At 43.2% G+C, this 19511-nt stretch overlaps 2 protein-coding genes across 2 annotated transcripts; one reads left to right on the forward strand and one right to left on the reverse strand.

The window, feature by feature from the left end:
- Positions 1-200: 200 nt before the first annotated feature.
- RNF113A (ring finger protein 113A) lies at positions 201-1381 on the reverse strand. Its single transcript, XM_072626886.1, has one exon. The coding sequence runs from the start codon at positions 1289-1291 to the stop codon at positions 242-244; it is 1050 nt and encodes a 349-aa protein (XP_072482987.1). The 5' UTR covers positions 1292-1381; the 3' UTR covers positions 201-241.
- NDUFA1 (NADH:ubiquinone oxidoreductase subunit A1) lies at positions 1343-17945 on the forward strand. The gene is made up of 3 exons (XM_072626887.1): positions 1343-1649; positions 15385-15474; positions 17836-17945. The coding sequence occupies exons 1-3, from the start codon at positions 1548-1550 to the stop codon at positions 17863-17865; spliced, it is 222 nt and encodes a 73-aa protein (XP_072482988.1). The 5' UTR covers positions 1343-1547; the 3' UTR covers positions 17866-17945.
- The last annotated feature ends 1566 nt before the right edge of the window (positions 17946-19511 follow it).

Genomic DNA, 19511 nt, shown 5'->3' on the forward strand with positions numbered 1-19511 from the left:
CTCCCACACTACTCCAGTTTAGCCAGAATGGGTACCAAGCATTCCAAGTCTTCCCTCCTCCCTATGCCTACCCTCCCCCATTCCAGTTTAGTATGGTACCTCATGGGCACTAGGTAATCCAGACCTCCCCATTGTTTCTCATCCGTCCCTCCACCCCCTCCCCAACCCCGCGACACTTGAGTCAGAAATTTCCACTCATGTTAAACTTTGAGAGAGATTTTATTGTTACCATTCGGTAGGTTTAAGTAATGGGGGTTGCACCTTCATCTGAGCTTTCTAAGGGATCGGAGATGACGGCCTTCCCTTCTGCCTGGAATTTTTCTAGCTTGGCAATGAGGTCCTTGGCTGGGTTGAAAACCCCGTTGGTTTGCTGGTCACAGACGTAGCAGCGTTGTGAGGTGCGGAAGTGACTGAGGGCGCAGCTCTCGCAGAAATAATGTTTGCACTTGGTCACCACGGGGTTCCGGAAAGATTGACGACAAATGAAGCACTTGAAAGGCAGGTCCTCCTCATCGCTGCTCACCTCGTAGTTGTCTTCGTCGATGCCCCCATAACGACCCTCGTCCAGCTCGCGCTCGATCTGCCAGCCGTGCTTGTAGTCAGAGCGGTCGTGGAGAAACTTGCAGCTGTCTCCGAAGCCGCAGAAACCGGTTTCCTTGTAGTCTTTGCAGATGTCGGGCTGATAATCCCAGCGCACCGTGGCACGCAGATGTTCAGGAGCACGGATGGGGCCCTTTCTTACCATGCCGGATGAGGCGTTGCCCATGGAAGTGTCTTTGGGTTTCACGTACTTCTGGTAATTGTTGATGCCCCGGTAGATTTTATCATCCTCTTTGCCCCGTCGCTCCTCTTGGATCTTCTGGCTGCGCTCGAAGATGGCTTGTGCATCGTGCTCCTTCTCTGTGTCCAGCTCGTAGACGGCAGTGGCGCCCATGTCCTCGGGGCCCACGGGCTTGGCCGAGCGTGTGGACTTATAGACGACACTCACGGTGGAAGGCTCGCTTTCGTCGTCGCCGCCGCTGCTGCCGCCGCTGTAAGAGGTGGGCGCCTTCTTTTCCCGGTAGCTGCCGCGCGTCTTCTGGATCATGGGGTTGGGGACCAGGCGCTTCTTCTGCCGCCGGACCACCACGTTGCCCTCATCGCTGCTGCTGCTGCTGCCGCCACCTTCCCCCGACGGTTTCTCGAAGGCAGGCCGTTTCCGGCGACTCGCAGTGCCTTTCCGGGCCGACTTCTTGAAAAGGAAGGTGCACACCGGCACAGCCGGAGCTTCAGAAGACAGGTCGTCGGCCATCTTGATCTTTCTGAAACTGCGAAGTTCCGCGATGCCAACGATTCACTTCCTGTCTTGGCGTCACTTCCTGTCGGGAAGAGGCTACTAGCGGGCGGGGCACGGCACGGCGGCGGGCGCTGATTGGTCGTCGCCGCTGATTGGCGGGGTGGAGCGGCGCGGGGGTTGCTGGGACGGGAAGTGACTCATGTCACCTTTATCTCGCGACCGGCGTCGTAACAGTGTCTAAACTGTCTGTGGCCGCGAGCCTCTTCTCGAGATGTGGTTCGAAATTCTGCCGGGACTGGCCGTGATGGGCGTGTGTCTGACGATCCCGGGAATTACCACCGCGCTTATTCAAAAGTACAGCAATGGCGGCAAGGTAGGGCCCCACAAACCTGAGCTGGGACCCGGAGGTGGTCTCCTTGGGCTCCTCAGCCCGGGGGCGGCTCCGAGACTGGAGAAAGGACCCAGAGATCTCGAGCTGGCCTTGAGGCCAATCCGTACTGAGGAGAGAGGGGAAGGGAATTGGCCAGGGTCCTTGCTCTAGAGCTGGAAGAGACCTTAGGGGCTATCGAGTCTAACCTCCTCATTTTACAGAGGAAGAAACTGAGGCCCAGCGAAGGGAAGGGACTTCTTTCAGGTCACCCATAGGATCCTAGAATTAGAACTAGAAGGGACCCAGGGGCCTATCCAATTCAACCCCTCCCCCCTTCATTTTACAGAGGAAAAAACTGAGTCCTAGGGAGGTGAAGTGACATATCCAAGGGCCTACAGGATTCAACCTCAAGTCCTCTGATTCTAAATCCAGTGCCCTTTCCATTAGTAGCTTTCCATCTTCCTCACACAGGTGACATGCCAGAAAGTAAGTCCTTTCTGTTCCAAGTAAAGGGGTATTCTCTTTAGTTTCTGGCCAAAATACCATTTTACTGAGGGAGAAGCTCTGGTTTCCCTTCCTGTAATGTAAATAGAATGTTGGAGGCAACACTTGGTTGCCTGAGAAAATGAGAACCCCCTTTTTACAGAGATAGGGGATCTGAGGCAGTGAAGTGAATAAATAGAGTACTGGGCATGGAGTCAGGAAGACTTGAATTCAAATCTCATCCCAGATACTTATTATTTGTGTGACCCTGGGCAAGTCACTTCACCCCTGCTAGCCCTGGTTCTGCATTTGTAAAAGTGAGGTAATAGTAGCACCTACCTCCCAGGCTTGCCATTGAGGATCAAATGAGATAATATTTCTAAAAGAGCTTAGCCACTTTTCCTGGCACATAGTAGGAATTGTATAAATGCTCATCCCCTTTTTATCTCCCCTCCCTCACTATGAGTGTGGAGCATTTGCTATACTTATTGTTAGACTTAGATATGTGAGTTTTTGCCAATATGCTTCTTCTTTCCCTCCTGTTCTCTTTTATAAGGGATAGCTCACTAGGTAGAGGTGGAGGTTGGGGGACATTCAGAAATGAAAGTGATATGTAAATATATAATATTCATATCTATATAAATGTGTAAATTATTTTTTAAGTAAAAGAAGACAGCTGAAGGGCTCTTAGTAATAGCAAAGGAGCTCCTGAGCTGGCTGTGGAAGGGAGTGGGAAAATCACGGGAAGATACAAAGAAAGTGGCAAGAAGAAATAGAGATTAAGATAGAGAGGTTCAAGGCCAAATGGAAAGGAGAGAATCCATCTACTTCCCACAAACTATATTCACTCCATTTATTCAGCAGACGGTTATTAAGCTACTGTGTACAGGGGCCAATGCTAGGTGCTGGGGATACAGAGATGAGTCAGATACTAGACCTACCCTTAGAAGGGATCACAGTTAAATAACAACAGATGTCATATAATCTACAACGTCTATTGAGAGGGTGGAATGGTGTAGTGGATAGGGTACTGGACTTGGATTCTAGAAGACCACTGGTTCAAATCCTACCCAAAATATCTTCTATTTCAGGCCTTTCCTTGTCCCTTTTAGCTTTTGTTACTGCCTCATATATAATATAGTTGATAGGTGAGAGTCTAGGGTGGGTTGTATATGTGCATGCTATTTCTCTCAGAATGTGAGCTTTTCCAGAGCAAGAACTGTTTTATTTGAAAACACAGCACAATACCTAGCACATAGTAGGTACTTTATAAATGCTCATTGATGGACTGATAGACACCATAATGGAAAGAGTGATAGAATTAGTGGACTTGGGTTCAAACCCTTTCTCATACATTTCCAGTGAGGGAAGGCAAGTGACCTAATGACTCAGGCTCTCAGGTTGTTCATCTGTAAAATGTGGATAATAAAGACTAAAGCATTTAGCCTATCTCACTGTGGTTCCAATGAAACCGTGAAGCTTTAAATGTAGTGTTCTTACCGGTCTGCAGGAGGATGTTACTCAATTAGGGAGAGTCATGGGATTTTAATAGACAATGGTGGGCATGAATGGATATCATTGGTTCAGAGTAGAAGTTGTGGAATATAGACAGAAGACAGTACAGCAAGATCTTCCTCAGAAAGGCCCGAGTTCCAATCCACCCTCAGACAGTAACATGCTAAATAACCCTGGGCAAGTCATTTCACCCTCTTTGCCTCAGTTTCCTCATCCATAAAATGGACATAGTAAAGAATGTATGTAAAGTATGTATCCTATCTCACTGAGGTTCCAGTGAAACATTGAAGCTTTAAATGTGATATTTTTTCTGCTCTGCAGGAGAATGTTTGTCAATTAGATAGAGTCATGGGATTTTAATGGACAAGGGTGGGAATAGGTGGGTATCATTTTTTTTCAGTCGATGCTGTTGGTCATGGACAGAAGAGAGTAGGGGAAGAACTTCCTCAGAAAGATTTGAGTTGCAATCCAGCCTCACACACTGATTAGCCTAATAACCCTGGGCATGTCATTTTACCCTCCTTGCCTCAGTTTCCTCAACTCTAAAATGAGCACAGTGATGACCAATGGATTTGACTTATCTAACAGGGTTGCCAGTAAAACGTTGAGGCATTGAGTATAATATTACTTGTATCCTGAGGTCAAATCCAGTCTCAGACACTCACTAGCTAAAGGACCCTGGTCAAGTCATTTCACCATTCTTACCTCACTTTCCTCATCTGTAACACGGCCTACTAAAGACTAATGCATTTATCCTTTCTCACTGGGATGCCAGTGAAACCTTGAAGCCTTAAATGTCATATGATTTTTGGTCTGCAAGGGGATGATTCTCAATTAGGGAGAGTCATGGGATTTTATTGAACAAAGGAGGGGATTAGAAGGGCATCATTTCTCGGGTGCCAAAGCTATAGGTTAGGGACAGAAAAAAGTCCAGGGTGAATTTCCTCTGGAAGACATGATTTCAAATCCAGCCTCAGAAACTCAGTAGCTAAATGACCCTGGTCAAGTCATTTCACCCTCTTTGCCTCAGTTTCGTCATCTATAAAATGGGCCCAGTAAAGAGTAATTCACTTGTTGAGAGTAGAAGCCGTATGTTAGGGGCAGGAGACAGTAGAGAAAGAACTTCCTTAGAAGGATTTGAGTTCAAATCCAGCCTCAGACACTGAGTAGCTAAATAATCCTTCACATGTCATTTTACCCTCCTTACTTCAGTTTCCTCATCTCTAAAATGGGCATGGTCAAGGCCCATGCATTTACTGTATCTCATGGGATTGCAGTGAAATGTTGAACCATTAAGTGTAATATTATTTGTGACATGCAGGGTGGTGTTTCTCAATCTGGGAGAATCATGGGATTTTAATGGAAAATGTGGGAAGAGAAGGATATCATTTCTTGGGTGCAGAAGCTGTGGGTAAGGGACAGAAAAGAGTTCTAGAAAAATTTCCTGTGGAAGATCCGAGTTCAAATCCACCCTAAGTCACTTACTACCTTCGTAGCCCTGGGCAAGTCATTTCGGCCTCTTTGCCTCAGTTTTCTCATCTGTGAAATGGGCATAGTAAAGACTAATGCATTTCTCTTTTCTCACTGGGGTGCCAGTGAAACCTTGAAGCCTTAAATGTCATATTATTTTTGGTCTGCAGGGGGATATTTCTCAATTAGGGAGACTCATGGGATTTTAATGGACAAAGGTGGAAATAAATGGGTATCATTTCTTGGGTGCCAAAGCTGTAGCTTAGGGACAGAAAAAAGTCCAGGGTGAATTTCCTCTGGAAGACGTGAGTTCAAATCCAGCCTCAGACACTCAGTAGCTCAGTGACCCTGGTCAAGTCATTTCACCATTCTTACCTCAGTTTCCTCATCTGTAAAATGGGCACAGTGAAGAATAGTGCATTTGTCCTAACTCACAGGCTTCCCAGTAAAACTCTGAAGGATTAAATATACTATCCTGTGTCCTGTGCAGGATAGTGTTTCTCAAATAGGCAGCATCATGGAATTTTAATGGACAAAGGTGGGAATAGAAGGGCATCATTTCTTGGATGCAGAAGGTATGGGTTAGGGAAGGAAAAATGTCCGGGAAGAATTTCCTCTGGAAGACCTAAGTTGAAATCCACCCTAAGCCATTGACTGTCTAAATAACCTTGGTCAAGTCATTTCACCATTCTTACCTCAGTTTCCTCATCTGTGAAATAGGCATAGTAAAGACTAATGCATTTATCCCTTCTCACTGGGGTGCCAGTGAAACCTTGAAGCCTTAAATGTCATATTGTTTTTGGTGTGCAGGGGGATGTTTCTCAATTAGGGAGAATCATAGGACTTAAATGGACAAAGGTGGGAGTAGGTGTCTATCATATTTTGCTAGTGGAACCTGTGGGTTAGGGACAGAAGACAGTAGAGGAAGACCTTCCCCAGTCTGATGTGTTTCAATCAAGTCTCAAGCACTGACTAGCCTGATAAGTGTGGGAATGTCATATTACCCTCCTTGCCTCAGTTTCCTGAACTTTGACTTGGGCACAGTGAAGACTAATGGATTTATCCTTTCTTGCAGGGTGACCTGTCAAACCTTGAGACATTCAGTATAATATTATTTGTGTCCTGCAGGATGGTGTTTCCCTGTTAGAAAGTCCTGAAATTTTAATGGGCAAGGATGGGAATAGATGGTCATCATTTCTCGGGTGGGAAAGGTGTGGGTTAGGGACAGAAAAAAGTCGAGGGTGAATTTCCTGTGGAAGATGTGAGTTCAAATCCAGCCTCAGACACTCAGTAGCTAAATAACCCTGGTCAAGTCATTTTACCATTCTTACCTCAGTTTCCTGATCTGTAAAATGGGCATAGTAAAGACTAATGCATTTCTCTTTTATCATTGGGTTGGCAGTGAAAAGGTGAAGTCTTAAATGTCATATTATTTTTGGTGTGCAGGAGGATGTTTCTCCATTAGGGGAGTCATGGGATATTAATGGACAAAGGAGAGGATTATATGAGCATCATTTGTGGGGTGCCAAAGCTATAGGTTAGGGACAGAAAAAAGTCCAGTGTGAATTTCCTCTGGAAGACTTGAGTTCAAATGCAGCCTCAGACACTCAGTAGCTAAATGAGCCTGGTCAAGTCATTTCATCATTCTTACCTCAGTTTCCTCATCTGTAAAATGGGCACATTGAAAAATTGTGTATTTCTCCTAACTCACAAGGTTCCCAGTAAAACCTTGAAGGATTAAATGTACTATCCTGTGTCATCTGCAGGACAGTATTTTTCAAGGAGGCAGGATCATGGAATTTTAATGGACAAAGGTAGGAATAGATGGGTATCATTTCTTGGTTGCCACAGCTATAGGTTAGGGACAGAAAAAAGTCAAGGGTGAATTCCCTCTGGAAGACGTGACTTCAAATCCAGCCTCAGACACTCAGTAGCTAAATGACCCTGGTCAAGTCATTTCACCATTGTTACTTCAGTTTCCTCATCTGTGCAATGGGCTTAGCAAAGAATAATGCATTTATGTTTTCTCACTGGGGTGGCAGTAAAAACTTGATGCCTTAAATGTCATGTTATTTTTGGTGTGTAACAGAATGTTTCTCCATTAGTGAGAGTCATGGGATATTAATGGACAAAGGAGGGGATTAGAGGGTCATCACTTCTTGGGTGCCAAAGCTATAAGTTAGGTACAAAAAAAAGGCAAGGGTGAGTTTCCTCTGGAATACGTGAGTTCAAATCCAGCCTCAGACACTCAGTAGCTAAATGACCCTGGTCAAATTATTTCACCATTCTTACCTCAGTTTCCTTCTCTGTGAAATGGGCATACGAAAGGCTAATGCGTTTGTCTTTTCTCACTGGGGTGTCGGTGAAAACTTGATGCCTTAAAGGTCTTATTATTTTTGGTGTGCAGGAGGATGTTTCTCCATTGGGGAGAGTCATGGGATTTGAATGGACAAAGGAGGGGATTAGAGGGGCATCATTTCTTGGGTGCCAAAGCTATAGCCTAGGGACAGAAAAAAGTCGAGGGTGAAATTCCTCTGGAAGACTTGAGTTCAACTGCAGCATCAGACACTCAGTAGCTAAATGACCCTGGTCAAGTCATTTCACCATTCTTACCTCAGTTTCCTCATCTGTACAATGGGCATAGTAAAGACTAACGCATTTCTCTTTTCTCATTGGGGTGGCAGTGAAAACTTGATGCCTTAAATGTCATATTATTGTTGGTGTGCCGGAGGATGTTCCTCCATTAGGGAGAGTCATGGGATATTAATGGACAAAGGAGGCGATGAGATGAGCATCATTTTTAGGGTGCCAAAGCTGTAGGTTAGGGACAGAAAAAAGTCCAGTGTGAATTTCCTCTGGAAGACTTGAGTTCAAATGCAGCCTCAGACACTCAGTAACTAAATGACCCTGGTCAAGTCATTTCATCATTCTTACCTCAGTTTCCTCATCTGTAAAATGGGCACATTGAAAAATTGTATATTTCTCCTAACTCACAAGGTTCCCAGTAAAACCTTGATGGATTAAATGTACTATCCTGTTTCATCTGCAGGGCAGTGTTTTTCAAGGAGGCAGCATCATGGAATTTTAGTGGACAAAGGTAGGAATAGAGGGGTATCATTTCTTGGTTGCCACAGCTGTAGGTTAGGAACAGAAAAAAGTCGAGGGTGAATTTCCTCTGGAAGACGTGAGTTCAAATGCAGCCTCAGACACTCAGTAGCTAAATGACCCTGGTCAAGTCATTTCAGCATTCTTACCTCAGTTCCCTCAACTGTGCAATGGGCATAGTAAAGACTAATGCATTTCTCTATTCTCATTGGGGTGGCAGTGAAAACTTGATGTCTTCAATGTCATATTATTTTTTGTGTGCAGGAGGATGTTTCTCCATTAGTGAGAGTCATGGGATTTGAATGGACAAAGGAGGGGATTAGAGGGGCATCATTTCTTGGGTGCCAAAGCTGTAAGTTAGGGACAAAAAACGGTGAGGGTGTTTCCTCTGGAAGACGTGAGTTCAAATCGAGCCTCAGACACTCAGTAGCTAAATGACCCTGGTCAAGTCATTTCAGCATTCTTACCTCAGTTTCCTCATCTGTACAATGGGCATAGTAAAGACTAATGCATTTATATTTTCTCATTGGGGTGGTAGTGAAAACTTGACTCCTTAAATGTCATATTATTTCAGGTGTGAAGGAGGACGTTTCTCCATTAGGGAGAGTCATGGGATATTAATGGACAAAGGAGGGGATTAGATGAGCATCATTTGTGGGGTTTGAAAGCTGTAGGTTAGGGACAGAAATAAGTCCAGTGTGAATTTCTTCTGGAAGACTTGAGTTCAAATGCAGCCTCAGACACTCAGTAAATGACCCTGGTCAAGTTATTTCATCATTCTTACTTCAGTTTCCTCATCTGTACAATGGGCATAGTAAAGACTAATGCGTTTGTCTTTTCTCATTGGGGTGGCAGTAAAAACTTGATGCCTTAAAGGTCTTATTATTTTTGTTGTGCAGGAGGATGTTTCTCCATTAGGGAGAGTCATGGGATTTTAATGGACAAAGGACGGGATTGGAGGAGCATCATTTCTTGCTTGCCAAAGCTATAGGTTAGGGACAAAGAAAGGACAAGGGTGAGTTTCCTCTGGAAGACATGAATTCAAATACAGGCTCAGACACTCAGTAGCTAAATGACCCTGGTCAAGTCATTTCACCATTCTTACCTCAGTTTCCTCATCTGTACAATGGGCATAGTAAAGACTAACGCATTTCTCTTTTCTCATTGGGGTGGCAGTGAAAACTTGATGCCTTAAATGTCATATTATTGTTGGTGTGCCGGAGGATGTTCCTCCATTAGGGAGAGTCATGGGATATTAATGGACAAAGGAGGCGATGAGATGAGCATCATTTTTAGGGTGCCAAAGCTGTAGGTTAGGGACAGAAAAAAGTCCAGTGTGAATTTCCTCTGGAAGACTTGAGTTCAAATGCAGCCTCAGACACTCAGTAACTAAATGACCCTGGTCAAGTCATTTCATCATTCTTACCTCAGTTTCCTCATCTGTAAAATGGGCACAGTGAAGAATTGTGTATTTGTCCTAACTCACAGGCTTCCCAGTAAAACCTTGAAGGATTAAATGTACTATCCTGTGTCGTGTGCAGGACAGTGTTTTTCAAGGAGGTATGGTCATGGAATTTTAGTGGACAAAGGTGGGAATAGATGGGTATCATTTCTTGGTTGCCACAGCTGTAGGTTATGGACAGAAAAAAGTCGAGGGTGAATTTCCTCTGGAAGACGTGAGTTGAAATCCAGCCACAGACACTCTGTAGCTAAATGACCCTGGTCAAGTCATTTCACCATTCTTGCCTCAGTTTCCTCAACTGTGCAATAGGCTTAGTAAAGACTAATGCATTTCTCTTTTCTCATTGGGGTGGCGGTGAAAACTTGATGCTTTAAGTGTTATATTATTTTTGGTGTGCAGGAGGATGTTTCTCAATTAGTGAGAGTCATGGGATTTGAATGGACAAAGGAGGGGATTAGAGGGGCATCATTTCTTGGGTGCCAAAGCTATAAGTTAGGGACAGAAAAACGATGAGGGTGAGTTTCCTCTGGATGATGTGAGTTTAAATCCAGCCTTAGACACTCAGTAGCTAAATGACCCTGGTGATGTCATTTCAGCATTCTTACCTCAGATGGGTATCATTTCTTGGTTGCCACAGCTGTAGGTTAGGGACAGAAAAAAGTCAAGGGTGAATTTCCTCTGGAAGACGTGAGTTCAAATCCAGCCTCAGACATTCAGTACCTAAATGACTCTGGTCAAATCATTTCAGCATTCTTACCTCACTTTCCTCATCTATACAATGGGCACAGTGACGAATTGTGTATTTGTCCTAATTCACAGAATTCCCAATAAAACCTTGAAGGATTAAATGTACTATCCTGTCTCATCTGCACGACAGTGTTTTTCAAGGAGGCAGCATCATGGAATTTTAGTGGACAAAGGTAGGAATAGATGGGTATCGTTTCTTGATTGCCACAGCTGTAGCTTAGGGACAGAAAAACGGTGAGGGTGAGTTTCCTCTGGATGATGTGAGTTTAAATCCAGCCTCAGACACTCAATAGCTAAATGACCCTGGTGAAGTCATTTCAGCATTCTTACCTCAGTTTTCTCATCTGTACAATGGGCATAGTAAAGACTAATGCATTTATGTTTTCTCACTGGGGTGGCAGTGAAAACTTTATCCCTTAAATGTCATATTATTTTTGGTGTGCAGGAGAATGTTTCTCCATTAGGGAGAGTCATCGGATATTAATGGAGAAAGGAGGGGGTTAGATGAGCATCATTTCTGGGGTGCCAGAGCTATAGGTTAGGGACAGAAAAAAAGACCGGTGTGAATTTCCTCTGGGATACTTGAGTTGAAATCCAGCCTCAGACACTCAGTAGCTAAATGACCGTGGTGAAGTCATGTCAGCATTCTTACCTCAGTTTCCTCATCTGTAAAATGGGCACAGTGAGGAATTGTGTATTTCTGCTAACTCACAGGCTTCCCAGTAAATCCTTGAAGGATTAAATGTACTATCCTGTGTCATGTGCAGGACAGTGTTTTTCAAGGAAGTATCATCATGGAATTTTAGTGGTTAAAGGTGGGAATAGATGGGCATCATTTCTTGGTTGCCACAGCTGTAGGTTAGGGACAGAACAAAGTCGAAGGTGAATTTCCTCTGGAAGACGTGAGTTCAAATCCATCCTCAGACATTCAGTAGCTAAATGACCCTGGTCAAGTCATTTCACCATTCTTACCTCAGTTTCCTCATCTGTACAATGGGCATAGTAAGGACTAATGCATTTCTGTTTTCTCACTGGGGTGTCAGTGAAAACTTGACGCCTTAAATGTCATGTTATTTTTGGTGTGCAGGAGGATGTTTCTGCATTAGGGAGAGTCATGGGATTTGAATGGACAAAGGAGGGGATGAGAGGAGCATCATTTCTCGGGTGCCAAATCTATAGGTCAGGGACAAAAAAACAGAGAGGGTGAATTTCCTGTGGAAGACGTGAGTTCAAATCGAGCCTCAGGCACTCAGTAGCTAAATGACCCCCGTCAAGTCATTTCAGCATTCTTACCTCAGTTTCCTCATCTGTACAATGGGCATAATAAAGACTAATGCATTTCTCTTTTCTCATTGGGGTGGCAGTGAAAACTTGATGCCTTAAATGTCATATTATTTTTTGTGTGCAGGAGGATGTTTCTCCATTAGGGAGAGTCATGGGATATTAATGGACAAAGGAGGGGATTAGAGGAGCATCATTTCTGGGGTGCCAGAGCTATAGGTTAGGGACAGAAAAAAGTCCAGTGTGAATTTCCTGTGGAATACTTGAGTTCAAATGGAGCCTCAGACATTCAGTTGCTAAATGACCCTGGTGAAGTCATTTCATCATTCTTACCTCAGTTTCCTCATCTGTAAAATGGGCCCAGTGAAGAATTGTGTATTTGTCCTAACTCACAGGCTTCCCAGTAAAACCTTGAAGCATCAAATGTACTATCCTGTGTCGTGTGCAGGACAGTGTTTTTCAAGGAGGTATCATCATGGAATTTTAGTGGACAAAGGTGGGAATAGATGGGTATCATTTCTTGGTTGCCACAGCTGTAGGTTAGGGACAGAAAAAAGTCGAAGGTGAATTTCCTCTGGAAGACGTGAGTTCAAATCCAGCCTCAGATACTCAGTAGCTAAATGACCGTGGTCAAGTCATTTCAGCATTCTTACCTCAGTTCCCTCAACTGTGCAATGGGCATAGTAAAGGCTAATGCCTTTCTCTTTTCTCATTGGGGTGGTAGTGAAAACTTGATGTCTTCAATGTGATGTTATTTCTGGTGTGCAGGAGGATGTTTCTGCATTAGGGAGAGTCATGGGATTTCAATGGAGAAAGGAGGGGATTGGAGGGGCATCATTTCTTGGGTGCCAAAGCTATAGGTTAGGGAGAGAAGAAAGTCAAGGGTGAACTTCTTCTAGAAGACGTGAGTTCAAATCCAGCCTCAGACAGTCAGTAGCTAAATGACCCTGGTCAAGTCATTTCCGCATTCTTACCTCAGTTTCCTCATCTGTACAATAGGCATAGTAAAGACTAGTGCATTTGTCTTTTGTGATTGCGGTGGCAGTGAAAACTTGATGCCTTAAATGTCATATTATTTCTGGTATCCAAATGGATGTTTCTCCATTAGGGAGAGTCATGGCATTTGAATGGACAAAGGAGGGTATTAGAGGGGCATCATTTCTTGGGTGCTAACGCTGTAGGTTAGGGACAGAAAAACGTCGAGGTTCAATTTCCTTTCGAAGACGTGAGTTCGAATGCAGCCTCAGTCACTCAGTAGCTAAATCAGCCTAGTCAAGTCATTTCACCATTCTTACCTCAGTTTCGTCATCTGTAAAATGGGCTTAGTAAAGACTAATGCATTTATCCTTTCTCACTGGGGTACCAGTGAAACCTTGAAGCCTTATATGTCATATTGTTTTTGTTCTGCCTGTTTACGTTTCTCAATTAGAAAGAATCATTGGATTTTAATGGACAAAGATGGGAATAAGTAGGGAACATTTACTTTTGAGTCGGTCATGTGGGTTATGCACAGTAGACAGTGGGGGAAGAACTTCCTCAGAAAGATGCGAGTAACAATCCAGCCTCAGACACTGACTGCCCTAATAACCCTGGGCATGTCATTTTACTTTCCTTACATCAGTTTCCTCAACTCTAAAATGGACACAGTGTTGACTTATGCATTTATCCTATCTCACGGGTTTTCCAGGAAAACCTTAAGGCATTGAGTATAGTATTTTTTTGTTCATGTAGGAAGGTGTTTCTCACTTTTGGAGAATCATGGGAATTAAATGGTCAAAGGTGGCAGTAGATGGATATCATTTCTTCAGGCAGAAGTTGTGTGTTAGGGACAGAAAGAAATCTAGGAATAATTTCCTCTCCAAGACCTGAGTGGAAATCCACTGTCAGACACTGATTATCTAACTTACCCCAGATAAGTCATTTCACCCTCTTTGCCTCGAGTCTAAATTTTTTGCCTCTTTTGCCTCAACTGTAAAATGGGCATAGTAAAAAGTAATGCATTTATTCTATCTCACTGGGGTTCCAGTGAATCCTTGAAGGTTTAAATGTGATATTAAATGTGCTGGAGGGTATTTCTCAATTAGGGAGAGTCATGGGATTTTAATGGACAGAGGTGGGAATAGATAGGTATCCTTTCTTGAATGCAGAAGTTGTGGGCAAGGGAAGAATTTCCTCTGGAGGACCTGAGTTCAAATATAGCCTCAGACACTGACTAGCCTAAGAACCTTTGGCATGTCATTTTACCCTCCTTGCCTCATTTTCCCCAACTCTAAAATGGGCACAGTGATGACTAATGGATTTATCCTGTCTTGTAGAGTTCCCAGTAAAACCTTGAGACATTGAGTATAATATTATTTATGGGCCTGCAGGGTGGTGTTTCTCATATTAGGGAGTCATGGGAGTTTAATGGACAAATGTGCAAATAAATGGGTATCATTTCTTTGGTGCCAAAGCTGTAGGGTAGGGATAGAAAAACGTCCAGGATGAATTTCCTCTGGAAGACCTGAGTTCAAATTCTGCCTCAGACACTGCCTAAGTCACCCTGGTCAAGTTATTTCACCCTCTTTGCCTAGTTTCCTCGTCTCTAAAATGGGCACAGTAAAGACTAATGCATTTATCCTTTCTTGCTTTGGTTCCTGTGATATCTTGAAGCCTTAAATGTAATATTATTGTTGGTCTGCAGGAGGATGTTTCCCAATTAGACAGAGGCATGGGATTTCAATGGGCTAAGGTGGGCATGGATGGTTATTATTTGTTGAGAGCAGAAGTTTTTCATAAGAGACGGTAGACAATGCAGGAAGAACTTCTTCAAGAATACTAAGGTCAAATCCAGCCTCAGACACTGACTAACCTAATAACCTGGAGCATGTCATTTTACCCTCTGTGCCTCAGTTTCCTTCTCTCTGAATTGGGCACAGTAAAGACTAATGCATTTATCCTTTCTCACAGAGTTGCTAGTGAATCTTTGAAGGATTAAGTGTAATATTATTTGTGTCCTGCACAAAGGTGTTTCTCAATTTGGGAGAATCATAGGATTTTAATGGACAAACGTGGGAATAGATGCGTATCATTTATTGGGTGCAATAGTTGTGGGCAAGGAACAGAAAAAAGTCCAAGAAGAATTTCCCCATGAAGCCCTGAGTTCAAATGCAGCCACAGGCCCTGTCTAGCTGAACAACTCTGTGCAACTCATTTTACCCTCTTACCTCAGTTTCCTCATCTGTGTGTAAAATGAGAATAATTATAACCTGAACCACCCTGCATTGTCAGGATGAAATCAGATATTTATAAAATGAGAAGCATAGTTAAATTTTAGCTATAGTTGTTGTTGTATGTCTCTTATAGGCCCCATTATTAAATATATCCATATTGTAGATGCTACTAAATTTAGACTGTTTTTCCCAATAAAGTCTGAAAGCTGGGGAGAAGTTCTCTGGATTAAACCAGTAGGTCTTTGACTCCTAATTTTCATCCTCTTTTTGCATGTCCTTCATCCTTTCTACTTCTTAATTTTTAAGTTTTGTAGCCAGTGTTTTCTCATCTTCATCCATGTCCCCCATGTCTTTTGTTTTAGCTACGTGATAATGTGCATCTTTAAACTTTCTCCTTTCCACTTTCTAATTTCTGGCTACTTGGCCATTTGAACTACAGTGTAATGATATTTTTTCTTTATAGGAAAAGAGAATTGCCCGTAATCGATACCAGTGGACTCTATTGGAAAGGGACAGGAGAATCTCTGGATTCAAGCATTATTATGCGGCTAAGGTAAAATTTGTACTGTTTGCCATGTGTCTGAGTGGGTGGTTTATGTTCATTTTGAAAACATCTTAACTTGGTGGCATCTTTCAGCTGATTCAGTCACCCTACAGATTGTGACTTGTGATTTCAGAGTCCCCAGGTAAGGTGGTTTGCTGCTTCAGGTTCTGTCCAGGATGCGCTGTGAAATTCCTTATAATGCAGTGTCTCACCAGCCTGGTATTCTTACCTGGTGCCAAAGTTTTTTTTCTTCAGATGACCGTTGTCAACTGGGAATCACAGCTTCTAGAAACTTAGGTGAAAACCAGGTTTATTACAAGGGAAATGAATGTGTGGGTGGAACCTGGTGGTTCATAATCCCTATGGAAGTTTACATATTTATGACAGCTGGACAAAGGAGGGAGGCGGTAATAGAAATCTCAACCTAAAGAGATGTGGCAGGGTGGGGCAGAGTGCAGTAAAGGTGGGAAAAGGACAAAACCCCTCCTTCTATTCCCTTGGGACCTGTTAGACAATGGATCCCATCTTGTTGATCTGCTTATCTACAAGGGTCCCAGCTGCACAAGCAATTTCCCAGCCTCGCTGGCTGCCAATGCCTGTCTGGACTCCCAGGGATACATAGGGAGTCCAGTTTGGGATCCAAACTACAAAGTATGTAAAGGGGGAGCTCAACACATTCAGGGGCCTCCTACATGCTGTGGGTCCAGTATTTCTGGAAAATATGACCACTCAAAAAGACAAATTCATTAATCATCCTTAACACCGTTTAGAAGGCCAAATTCCTCTTTGAAATCTTTTTTAGGACTCTGGTAACTGAAGAATGAAACCTAAGGAAGATGTAGGCCCCAATCTAGAGGAAACTGACTGTTTTGTTTTGTTTTTTATAACCTAAGGTGGTAGGGTGCCCCTCTGATTTGAGAAAGGCAGCCCAGTGTGCATTTGGAAGAATCCTGGCCTTGGATTTCAGAGAGCTAGGCTCAGAGCCCAACTCACATTTAGTGGCTATACCATGCAAGTTTTTTCTTTTGCTCTTTGAACTTCAGTCCCTACCTCAGCAGACTGGGACTAATAAATCCACCCAACTGCTTACCTTGCAGGGCTGTTGGGAGAATCACCTGAAAAGAACATACACAGAATGCTACATAAACACTTCTTGATTCTCTTTTTCCAGGAGGTGTGAGCTTAAACTCAGCCACGGTGTACTCAGCCGACCTGTAGTAGAGCATTCGGAGCCCTTATTGATCTGGTCAGGCACAGTGGGACACACACTGTAACTTGACTCTAGCATAGTGATGTCATTTTGGTCCTCTTCAGGAATGAAGGACAGCAACCAGCTGTAGCTGAAATAATTGTTAACAATGATCTGTTCTTAATGATGGTAATCTGCAACCGAGTCTTTAGCCTGTTAGTCAGTGACTCTGAGTTGGCAGCTTGGATGTGTAACTATGGAAGACTGTGCCAACCACAGGCAGTGTTCAGTGGGGAGTAGGTAAAGCTTGGGAGGACATGATTCTTCAGATTTGGAAGGGCTATGTGTCACATAGAGGTGGGATTGACCTTGTCCTGTGTGGCTTCAGAAGGCAGAACTGGGAGGGAGGGGGCAGCGGGGGTTTTTACCACCAAGCCAGTTTAAGTCAGAAAGAGGAACTCCTTTCTGACAATTTGAGCTGTCCCATTGTGGAATGGGCTCCCCTTTGTTGGTGGTCTTCAAGCCAAGATTGAATGATGGCCACTTTACCATTATGTTATTATGTTTTTTCAATTCTGGACAAATCCTGGAGATCTGACATGCCATAGAGATGAGAAACTAGGATGAATGTTTTAAATAGTCATTTGTTGGGTAGTTGGTTTTGTTTTTTGTTTTGCCAATGGCTATGATTTAATTGTCAGATAATTTTATTTTTTCAATAGTGCCACACCTGTAGCTGCTTCTCATGACTTGGAATAAATGTACAGACTAATTGAACATGTCTGCCATGACTGAAATGATTCTGCAGGGGAAAGTGATTCAGATCATTCCCTTTAGCAGATAAACAGTCGAGGTGGGACTCGTGCAGATCTTCCTGACTCTGAGGCCAACTCTCTGCCCACTGTGCCGGGCTGCCTTTCTTTCATCACTTATCATATATCCATCTGAAAGTTGCTACAAGTCCTTTTGGAAATAGGCAGGGTATATGATTTTCAAAACTATATGATATGTTATCATGTATAGTAATGTATATGTTTAAGTTATAGCTGTCTGGTTTTACATCAGTACAAATGCAAACAGAGAATTATGAGTGCTTTGTAGAAAGAACTAGAAGTGAGAAATGCTGACCTCCCATCAGAACTAATGGGATTCACATTTCTTTTCTCTTTAAACTTTTTTAGGGGTTGGAGAATATAACCGAAGACATCTGAGTGGCCACATGATGCCCATCTTCAGGACACATAGACAAGATGTTGTCTGGTGCACATTAAAGACAAAATGACTACCCAGAGAGCAAGTCTTTGTTTTTTGGGGTTTTTTTTTCGCGTTCAAACCTCACACCCCTTCTTCTGTTTCTTTTATATAGAACTTTGAGGCTGAGTTCAGTCATGGAGCCTCACTCAGGAAGTCAAAAGTAGGCTTCCTATGGTACCATCAAGTTTCTTCAGAAAGGGCTTGGAAAGAAATGTCATTTCTTAAATTCTAGAAATGTAGTTTTCTTTTCTGGAGGAATTCTTCTGTTCCTTTTGTCAGGAAAAGAAACTGAGTCATCCTGCATTATATTTATTTAATTATCAGATCTATTAGAAACTCCTTTTATTAATTAGCTGGGTTTGATTGACCCTGATGTCTCTGACTCATACTCCCTTACCCCAGAGTTAAACTCCAGGGAAATCTGAATAAAGTTTATGTATGGTTTATGTTTCATTTTCTCCAAATGGGAGTAATGGGTTCCCCAACCAGCTTTGGAATTGATTGTGTGACATGGGAGACACTGGCACAGGACCACCCAGCATGCCGTGCTCTCATCAGAGATGTTACTGTGTTCTATGAGCAAAGCAGAATTGAAGTAGCTCAAAGGAGACATAAGACATGCAAATTTAGAGAATTCACCCCAATTGTACCCGACCTGTGGTAGAGCATTCAGAGCCTTTATTGGTCTGATCAGGCACAGTGGGACACACTGTAACTTGACTCTAGCATAGTGATGTCATTTTGGTCCTCTTCAAGAATGAAGGACAGCAACCAGCTATAGTCACCATATAGACAATATGAGTGTCAGATATGGGACAACCTTTAAAGTTCCTTAGCATCCAAAACAAATGCAGAAACATAAAGCTCCAATAAACAATTATACTCATTAGACTTGGCCTCAGAAGGTGTGATGGGAAATTGTTGAGCAAATATTGCCCTTCAGACCTCTGGGGTTTTTTTTTCTAATGGTGAGACTGAGGTGGGAGGGAGAAAATCCATTTTTGTTCATTAAAAAATTCATAAAAATGAATTCTTGTTAAACTGAATTGAATTGAACCTTCCTGGCCTCAGTTTCCTCATCTGGAAATTGAGAAGGTTCTATTAATGATCTCCAGCATCTGATATCCTCTCAACCTCTCGGAGTTGGTTTTCCACAAATATCATCTGTGCATTCAGAGAGCTTGGTCTCAATCCTTGAAGCTTGAATGAATTCCATGGGTTGGGTTTTCAGGGGCAGCAAGACTGTGATCTGTTTTTTGAGGGCCCTTGTTAGAACTGATGTGGGCCTTTCTGCAGCAACATCACTGGGAGGGACTTTCCTGCCCTCGGGAAAGTGGCTGACACTTTATTCTTCCTCATGCCCCTGAGATTGAAAGATGTGTGCCCATTTCAGCCTTCTGCTGTGGGAGCCCACCCCGCTGGAAACCTCACTAGATTGTGAGCTCCTTGAGAGTAGGGACCTTCTTTTGCCTTTCTCTGTATCCACACACCTGAACACAGTGCCTGGCACACAGTAGGTGTTTAGTAAATATTTATTGACTTTGTGATTTAGGTTGCTCTCAAAGGGTTTACTTTCACTTTAATCCACACTCACATTAAAGCT

This window comes from Notamacropus eugenii, chromosome X, assembly GCF_028372415.1.
Source record: "Notamacropus eugenii isolate mMacEug1 chromosome X, mMacEug1.pri_v2, whole genome shotgun sequence".
Lineage (NCBI taxonomy): Eukaryota > Metazoa > Chordata > Mammalia > Diprotodontia > Macropodidae > Notamacropus > Notamacropus eugenii.

Excerpts from the sequence above, each read along its gene's own strand:
- RNF113A (XM_072626886.1), bottom strand. The coding sequence starts at position 1,291 with ATGGCCGACGACCTGTCTTCTGAAGCTCCGGCTGTGCCGGTGTGCACC.
- NDUFA1 (XM_072626887.1), top strand. The coding sequence starts at position 1,548 with ATGTGGTTCGAAATTCTGCCGGGACTGGCCGTGATGGGCGTGTGTCTG. Across the intron at positions 1,650-15,384 it reads AGTACAGCAATGGCGGCAAG|GAAAAGAGAATTGCCCGTAA; the intron begins GTAGGGCCCCAC and ends TTTTCTTTATAG. Across the intron at positions 15,475-17,835 it reads AGCATTATTATGCGGCTAAG|GGGTTGGAGAATATAACCGA; the intron begins GTAAAATTTGTA and ends AAACTTTTTTAG.